This window comes from Triticum aestivum, chromosome 4B (genome assembly GCF_018294505.1).
Source record: "Triticum aestivum cultivar Chinese Spring chromosome 4B, IWGSC CS RefSeq v2.1, whole genome shotgun sequence".
Taxonomy (NCBI): Eukaryota; Viridiplantae; Streptophyta; class Magnoliopsida; order Poales; family Poaceae; genus Triticum; species Triticum aestivum.
The window spans coordinates 571,220,438-571,229,944 of record NC_057804.1 but is presented as its reverse complement, the minus strand read 5'-3'; the positions used below and the strand labels follow the sequence as shown (position 1 = coordinate 571,229,944).

Below are 9,507 nucleotides of genomic sequence, written 5' to 3'. Positions count from 1 at the left end.
AACTCACTTGTGTTCTACTCGTGCATATGACATCTACGCATAAAACCAGGCTCGGATGCCACTGTTGGGGAACGCAGTAATTTCAAAATTTCCTACGCACACGCAAGATCATGGTGATGCATAGCAACGAGAGGGGAGAGTAATGTCCACGCACCCTCGTAGACCGTAAGCGGAAGCGTTATGACAACACGGTTGATGTAGTTGTATGTCTTCACGATCCGACCGATCCAAGTACCGAACGTACAGCACCTCCGAGTTTAGCACACGTTCAGCTCGATGACGATCCCCGAACTCCGATCCAGCAAAGTGTCGGGGATGAGTTTCGTCAGCACGACGGCGTGGTGACGATGATGATGTTCTACCGGCGCAGGGCTTCGCCTAAACTCCGCGACGATATGACCGAGGTGGAATATGGTGGAGGGGGCACCGCACACGGCTAAGGAACGATCACGTAGATCAACTTGTGTGTTCTAGGGTGCCCCCTGCCCCCGTATATAAAGGAGCAAGGCGGGGTGCGGCCGTCCCTAGGAGGAGGCGCGCCGGAGGAGTCCTACTCCCACCGGGAGTAGGACTCCCCCCCTTTCCCTAGTTGGACTAGGACTTGGGGGGAAGGAGGAGAGGGGGGAAAGGAAAGGGGGGGGGGCGCCGCCCCCCTCCTTGTCCTATTCGAACTTGGGGGGGGGCAGCTGCCCCTAGGCCTCCTCTCCTCTTCCTCCACTAGGCCCAATAAGGCCCATTAGGTCATCGGGGGGTTTCGGTAACCTCCCGGTACTCCGGTAAAATGCCGATTTCACCCGGAACACTTCCGATGTCCAAACATAGGCTTCCAATATATCAATCTTTATGTCTCATCCATTTCGAGACTCCTCGTCATGTCCGTGATCACATCCGGGACTCAGAACAAACTTTGGTACATCAAAACTTATAAACTCATAATAAAACTGTCATCGTAACGTTAAGCGTGCGGACCCTACGGGTTTGAGAACTATGTAGACATGACCTAGAACTATTCTCGATCAATAACCAATAGCGGAACCTGGATGCTCATATTGGCTCCTACATATTCTACGAAGATCTTTATCGGTCAAACCGCATAACAACATACGTTGTTCCCTTTGTCATCGGTATGTTACTTACCCGAGATTCGATCGTCGGTATCCAATACCTAGTTCAATCTTGTTACCGGCAAGTCTCTTTACTCATTACGTAATGCATCATTCCGTAACTAACTCATTAGCTACATTGCTTGCAAGGCTTATAGTGATGTGCATTACCGAGAGGGCCCAGAGATACCTCTCCGACAATCGGAGTGACAAAACCTAATCTCGAAATACGCCAACCCAACATGTACCTTTGGAGACACCTGTAGTACTCCTTTATAATCACCCAGTTACGTTGTGACGTTTGGTAGTACCCAAAGTGTTCCTTCGGTAAACGGGAGTTGCATAATCTCATAGTTACAGGAACATGTATAAGTCATGAAGAAAGCAATAGCAATATACTAAACGATCAAGTGCTAGGCTAACGGAATGGGTCAAGTCAATCACATCATTCTCCTAATGATGTGATCCCGTTAATCAAATGACAACTCTTTTGTCCATGGCTAGGAAACATAACCATCTTTGATAAATGAGCTAGTCAAGTAGAGGCATACTAGTGACACTATGTTTGTCTATGTATTCAGACATGTATTATGTTTCTGGTTAATACAATTCTAGCATGAATAATAAACATTTATCATGATATAAGGAAATAAATAATAACTTTATTATTGCCTCTAGGGCATATTTCCTTCATGATCACCATCATCACCGGCGCGACACCTTGATCTCCATCGTAGCATCGTTGTCGTTTCGCCATCTATTGCTTCTACGACTATCGCTACTCCTTAGTGATAAAGTAAAGCAATTACAAGGTGCTTGCATTTCATACAATAAAGCGACAACCATATGGCTCCTGCCAGTTGCCGATAACTCAGTTACAAAACATGATCATCTCATACAATAAAATATAGCATCATGCACTACTGGAATCTGGCACTTTGCCATCTGCCATGGCACATGGCAAAGGCATGGTCAGCGGATGGCAAAGGCTTTGCCATCTGCCAGCAGATGGCAAATAGTTTGTCTGAAACCCTGCCGGTAAAGGCTTCTTTGCCATCTGCTGGTTGATGGCAAAGAGCCTGTGGCTTTGCCATCTGCTGGCAGATGGCAAAGCCTCTTAACGGGGTTAGCCCCGTTAGAAGGCTAACGGCATACTTTGCCATCTGCTAGTAGATGGCAAAGGCTGCAGGCTCTTTGCCATCTGCCAGCAGATGGCAAAGGCTATATGCTTTGCCGTCTGCTGGCAGATGGCAAAGAGCTTTGCCATCTGCTGGCAGATGGCAAAGGGCCCAAATAGGCCAGCCCAAATTTTACGTGTAGATGACACGTGGCCTCTTTGCCATCTGCCAGCTGATGACAAAGCTCTTAGCCATCTGCCAGCAGATGGCAAAGTGCCTATATTGCCCCATTTAATTATTATTTTCTTATATCAATTCATTTTCACAGAAAATCAAACACAAATATATTTATATTACCAATATAGCATATTCAACACATATTACCAATAGTCATGAACACATATATATATCGAACACATATCCAACACATGTTACCAATAGTAGCAAGTTTCATCCATACATATACATAGTTTCATCAATATTGCACAGTTTCATCATAGGTAGCAAGTTTCACAAACTCAAAACAAAAACTAAAGACAAGCACTCCATCAACCCAAGCTTCCGTGATTTGAAGCAAATCTACAAAATGGGAAAGAACAAAGTTAGAAGAAGACTAGAATAAGAAGACTACAATTGAACATGTACTGAAGGAGTACTCTAGTAGGAGTGCATGTACAGGTTCAGTAAAGTGCTATGGTTGTCGAAAGTGTTAGGAAAAAAGTGCTATGGTGATGGACTAAACAATCAACCTGAAATTAAATCTCCTTTTATGCCTTTTAATGCTCCTTGTGTGCATTCTTTTGTAATCTTGATCAATTGATCAATCTTACACACTAAGCATCGTACCATTTGGTCAGTTCAGATTTATGCATTTCCATACTCCATTTGTACAGACTCCATTTCAACAAAAAAGGATAAATAAATGCTTCGGGGCGTCCAAATAAACATCAGCATCAGTACTATCAATACATTAATGGTGACACTTTTTTTCTTTCTGAAATCAATACTCAAACTTTCGAAGAATAGCCTATATGTTTTGTTCAATACACAGATCAATATGTGTTGACAATTGAAATGCAGAGACACAAAATGGCAGAATCTTACTACACATAATGTTAACATAATGGCATAATCTTACTGCACATTATTTTGCTTCAGAGACAAATGGTTCCAAAAAGATCAAGAAAATAATTACTAAATCTGCATAAATTAAAAAGATGGACATGCTGCTTATGGTCCACTGCTTTCCCCTGATATAGGTTCATATTTGAAGCATGAAAATGTACTCCTGTAGGAGCAGGAAGAGCTTACATATGATCCATATGGCAAGGGTGACTTGATGCCATTACGAAGACCTCGCCGTACACCCGCTCGGTGCCGCACAACCTCCCTGAGAGCAGTGAGTGAGTGAATGGCATCAATTAGTGAGCTCACAACCAGTTCAGTCAGTAGCAGGGTGGAGCAGTGTAGTGTGACACCACTTGATATATTAGTGATTTTCAGTAAAAAAAATGTTTGCAGAATGTCATCATGCTGTAGAACTTTGCCAAACTCCCTCAAGTTTCAGTGTAAAATGTCTGCAGAATTGAGTTGCAAACATATTCCCTCCGCTGCTCCAAACTTTTACAAATATTTGGAAGTTTCAATGTTTGTGGTAGACTCACCAAAAAATGTTCATCTACAAATGTTGTCTATACTCACAAGTTTCAGCCTACAACAGGATGAATCAACAACTAATGCATCTACAGCAAGATACTCACAACTTCATCAACAACAGGATAGTCACAAGTTCATCTAGTACAACATGATGCATCTATAGCAAGAATGTTCAACACTAGCTCACCTCACAGCTTGTTAACTGAATATGAAAGCATAGATTTCTAACTGATCAACTGTTCGACTTAACTAAAAAAGCATGTTATCCACTTAGACAATTGAAAATGACTAAACCTAGATTTTCAGCTCACAAGATTTGGAGAAACAACGAAGAACAACTCATTACTGCACATTACCCCCAAGAAACAAGGAAGAACTACTCATTCAGACTTGAACTACTCATAATAGACTTGGAGAGCACTTGGGCCAGAAGAATGAGGCCGATGAGTGCACCTGGAGGAGGGAGACACGCATGCCGCAGTAGCCCTGAAGCGGAGGAGCTGCCGTCGTTGGTGAGTCGTTGAAGACGGCATGGTGCTGCAGCAGCGAAGCCAGCCACAGCTTGGGAGCAGCAGCAGCACCTTGAAGACCATCAGCAGAAGAAGCCTTAGAAGCAGAGGACATGCGCCGCCCTGGGCCAACGGGCAACAGAAGCAGAAGTGGCAGCGGCGGCGCTGATGCAGCAAAGAGGGCGGGTCCTCCATCATCAGTCCGCCAGCTCGAGGAGGGGAATAGCAGCTCGCAGCAGCCTCTCGGGGTCTCTAACTGTCTTCCCAATAGAACTACAAATAATGCACTGTAAACGCACCAGCAGAGAGGGTAATTCCTCCATGATCTGGGACACAAATCTGGATGGAGATGCAGAAAAAACACAGGTAAAGACCCAACTATTATGTCATGCTTTGACTCTGATTAAAGATATTTGAAATAGATTAACAGAGGAATAAAACAGCGACCAGGGCGATCGTTCTACGAAATATATGATAATCTCATATACATTCGTAGTACAATCAAAAATAAAAATATGAATTAGAAGGAAATGCATTATTTTCCATTTTTTTAGTACTTCAGGAATGTAGCAGGACAAGTTGTATAACGTGACATCAGACCAGCAACTTCCTTGAATCAAGCATGCTTATATCATTTCATAATATGAGCTTGCACACAAGACTCAAATGGGAGCATGAGGTATGCCGTTTCTTCTAGCTAGTTATAAGATTGATGTGGTGTATTGATAAAAATATAATGGAATTATCACCATGAACTATACCCTATGCAAGGTACATATACAGAAAGAACTACAGAGGGACCGTGTTAAAACTGTTCTAGAAGGGGAGATAATAGAACAGCATAGAATTCTTCCTCCTGAAGCCTCGTATAGTGCGTGCGCTTGAGATCGCGCTTGAGATCTCTTCCTATCAAGCTCCTCACTAAAAGAGAATAATAATAGTAATAAAAAATCATGGATAATAAACAGTACTGCATTGGTAATGTATACATAAGGGGCCTTGCAAATAGGTCTAAACTGCAGAAAGATATTTTTATGTTCATCCTCTTTTCTGGCAAGAGCTATTAATCGTTTCAAATGGTGGATTATGTAGATTATCATTTGTGATTATAATCACAAGGATAGTACAGTGTAATAGATATAAAGATAGAACATGGTAGTATAATTTATTTTTAATAGTCCCTGACATGAAAACATGACAAAGGGGGGAATTTCCCTGTCCAACAATGTCTACCGTCATTAAAAAGAACGACAATTGATCACCAAACCTATGGAGTACTGAAATTTCCTTTCATTCCAGAACTTGTACTATTCAAGACAACAACATTTCAAGTGCACTTAAAATATGTTTAACAAAATGAATGGTAAATAAATAAACATACCCAGGGGATGCACGTTCTGCCCGTCCTTTAGAATGTAGAGTGTTTGTCCATATGGTACACATATGACATCTCTTCCTCAGAACTTAGTGTTTGCCCATATGGCACAAAATAGCATCGGAAGATTTACAGATCAACGCCACAGAGCATAAACACAAATTCACCTACAGGTTGGAAGCATAGGTAAAAAAAACTTGATTTAATCACCATGCATATAACCACTGTACCTCATTCCTCCAATGAAATCAGTCAATGGTTCTCCTAACTTCTTTCTTATAAAATGCAGCCGAGCAATGTGGTGTGTTCGAATTTCAATTGCACTTGGAGCAACGCAATCAGGTTGTTCCGAGCAGTACCATATGGTCCATAGATAGCACACAGCTACCTCCAATATCTAACTGCTATACAAAAAAATACTGGAAATAGTAAGAGCGAAGAGCAGACCAGCAAACGAAATCGCTGGAAGAAAGAGCATCACGAGTTCAGTCATTTCCTGCCAACTGGGGGTTCCGCAGGAAGTCAACGGCGGCGTATGACGATGTAGTATGAGGATGAAACAGAGAAGGGTTGTGGTGACAAATTTAAGGTACTTGCAGCTCTCAACACCTGATGACACGAGGCGCCCCTGAACGGGCGCGAGGTCAAGGAGCGGGCGGTGCCAGGCAACTGGAAGCCGCTACCCGGAGGGATCTAGCGGCGCGGGACGGCCGGGTGCGAGCTCAAGGCGCCGGACCTCTTAATCATCTCACTTTAAATCTCTCATTGCCTAGCAGAGACCACACACAAGCCACCACAGCCCCAACACGGCAACACATGCACGCGCCGCCCAGCCATCACACCACCACCCCGCCTCCGACCATGCTTCTGCCGACCCGCTCTGCCGCCATCCACTATGCATCTCCCTCGGCTGCAGCCCCAGCAAGAAATACTAACAAAAAGCGGCATCCCGGCGACCGGGGCCTGTCGACGAACAAGCGGATCACAACCCATTCTCCCAGAAAAAAAACAGAGACGAACCAGGTCGTGTCACTAGGCACTAGGCACGCGGCATCCACCATCTCCACCCAGCAGCCGGATCACGGCCCGAGCGCCATTCGTGTGATCCCAGGGCCCGACGCCAACCCCGAACCAGACCAAAAGAAATCTACGGTAGAGAGGGAGGAGAGGGGGGCGCGCACCGTATCCGGCGTCGAGGCAGGTGGTGTGGAAGACGCCGGCGTAGGCGGATCCGTCGCGGACCTGGACCTCGACGGGGCGGTTCATGGACGAGGGGGAGGGCCGGCGACGGGGCGGGGGAGCGACGCGGCCGGCGACAGGGCAGGGGAGCAACGGGGCCGGCGACAGGGTGGCGGGGGAGGGCCGGCGACAGGGCGGGGGAGGGCCGGCGACGGGGCGGGGGAGCGACGGGGCCGAGCGCCATCGACGGGGGCTGTTCAATGCGTGGATGAGGAGATGCGAACGTCATTTGTTTTTTACCTGGATGGGTGGGGAGAGAGGGAGGGGATAACCCCACCGTTTTTTACCTGGAAAAAAGTAACCCCATCTCTTTGCCATCTGCCAGCAGATGGCAAAGAATCTTTGCCGTCTACTGGCAGATGGCAAAGAGGTGGGGATGGTACGCCGTTACACTCTTGACGGCCACAATATTTGCCAACCTCTTTGCCATCTGGTGGCAGATGGCAAAGATTATTTGCCATCCACTAGCAGATGGCAAAGAATTGGCTGATGGCAACCATGTTCTTTGCCGTCTGCCAGTTCTTTGCCATCTGTTTTTAAGCAGATGGCAAAGACGTTCTTTGCCATCTGTTTTTAAGCAGATGGCAAAGACGTTCTTTGCCATCAGCTAGCAGATGGCAAAGAGCTAGCTGATGGCAAATTCCCAGTTTCCAGTAGTGATGTCTTGACCATATCACATCACAACATGCCCTGCAAAAACAAGTTAGACGTCCTCTACTTTATTGTTGCAAATTTTACGTGGCTGCTACGGGCTGAGCAAGAACCGTTCTTACCTACGCATCAAAACCACAACGATAGTTCGTCAAGTTAGTGTTGTTTTAACCTTCGCAAGGACCGGGCGTAGCCACACTCGGTTCAACTAAAGTTGGAGAAACTGACACCCGCCAGCCACCTATGTGCAAAGCACGTCGGTAGAACCAGTCTCACGTAAGCGTACGCGTAATGTCGGTCCAGGCCGCTTCATCCAACAATACCGCCGAACCAAAGTATGACATGCTGGTAAGTTGTATGACTTGTATCGCCCACAACTCACTTGTGTTCTACTCGTGCATATAACATCTACGCATAAAACCAGGCTCGGATGCCACTGTTGGGGAACATAGTAATTTCAAAAAAATTCCTACGCACACGCAAGATCATGGTGATGCATAACAAAGAGAGGGGAGAGTGTGTCCATGTACCCCCGTAGACCAAAAGCGGAAGCGTTAGAACAACGCGGTCGATGTAGTCGTACGTCTTCACGGCCCGACCGATCAAGCACCAAAACTACGGCACCTCCAAGTTCTAGAACACGTTCATCTCGATGACGTCCCTCGAACTACGATCCAGCCGAGTGTCGAGGGAGAGTTCTGTCAGCACGACGGTGTAGTGACGATCTTGATGTTCTACTGCCGCAGGGCTTCGCCTAAGCACTGCTACAATATTATCGAGGAGGACTATGGTGGAGGGGGCACCGCACACGGCTGAGAGACCAAGAGATCAATTGTTGTTGTGCCTAGAGGTGCCCCATGCCCCCGTATATAAAGGATCAAGGGGGAGGGGGAGGCCGGCCAGGAGGAGGCGTGCCAAGGAGGAGTCCTACTCCCACCGGGAGTAGGATTCCCTCCTTCCAAGTAGTAGGAGTAGGAGTCAAGGAAAGGGGAGAGAGAAGAGAAGGAAGGAGGGGGCGCAACCCCTCCCCCTAGTCCAATTCGGACTAGGCCTTGGGGGGGGCGCCCAGCTTCTCCTCTCTCTTTCCCTAAAGCCCAATAAGGCCCATATACTCCCCGGCGAATTCCCGTAACTCTCCGGTACTACGAAAAATACCCGAATCACTCGGAACCTTTCCGAAGTCCGAATATAGTCGTCCAATATATCGATCTTTACGTCTTGACCATTTCGAGACTCCTCGTCATGTCCCCGATCTCATCCGGGACTTTGAACTCCTTCGGTACATCAAAACTCATAAACTCATAATATAACTGTCATTGAAACCTTAAGCGTGCGGACCCTACGAGTTCGAGAACAATGTAGACATGACCGAGACACGTCTCCAGTCAATAACCAATAGCGGAACCTGGATGCTCATATTGGCTCCCACATATTCTACGAAGATCTTTATCGGTCAAACCGCATAACAACATACGTTGTTCCCTTTGTCATCGGTATGTTACTTGCCCGAGATTCGATCGTCGGTATCTCAATACCTATTTCAATCTCGTTACCGCCAGGTCTCTTTACTCGTTATGTAATACATCATCTTGCAACTAACTGATTAGTCACATTGCTTGCAAGGCTTATAGTGATGTATATTACCGAGAGGGCCCAAAGATACCTCTCCGACAATCGGAGTGACAAATCCTAATCTTGAAATACGCCAACCCAACAAGTACCTTCGGAGACACCTGTAGAGCTCCTTTATAATCACCCAGTTATGTTGTGACGTTTGGTAGCACACAAAGTGTTCCTCCGGTAAATGGGAGTTGCATAATCTCATAGTCATAGGAACATGTATAAGTCATGAAGAA

At 46.1% G+C, this 9,507-nt stretch overlaps 1 protein-coding gene across 3 annotated transcripts; it reads right to left on the bottom strand.

Moving 5' to 3' along the window:
* Window positions 1–2,638: 2,638 nt before the first annotated feature.
* Window positions 2,639–7,226, bottom strand: LOC123093320 (uncharacterized). 3 transcript variants are annotated; one of them, XR_006445244.1, is made up of 4 exons: window positions 5,768–6,936; window positions 4,331–5,307; window positions 3,533–3,611; window positions 2,639–2,800 (listed from the first exon to the last, which is right to left on the bottom strand). XR_006445244.1 is itself a non-coding variant. In XM_044515250.1 (3 exons), the coding sequence occupies exons 1-3, from the start codon at window positions 4,582–4,584 to the stop codon at window positions 2,732–2,734; spliced, it is 402 nt and encodes a 133-aa protein (XP_044371185.1). In that variant the 5' UTR covers window positions 4,585–5,759; the 3' UTR covers window positions 2,705–2,731. The 3 variants fall into 3 exon arrangements, 1 of the variants encoding a protein (XP_044371185.1); XR_006445245.1 differs by lacking the exon at window positions 2,639–2,800 and adding an exon at window positions 6,943–7,226 and having other exon boundaries at window positions 3,528–3,611; window positions 5,768–5,928; XM_044515250.1 differs by lacking the exon at window positions 5,768–6,936 and having other exon boundaries at window positions 2,705–2,800; window positions 4,331–5,759.
* Window positions 7,227–9,507: the final 2,281 nt, after the last annotated feature.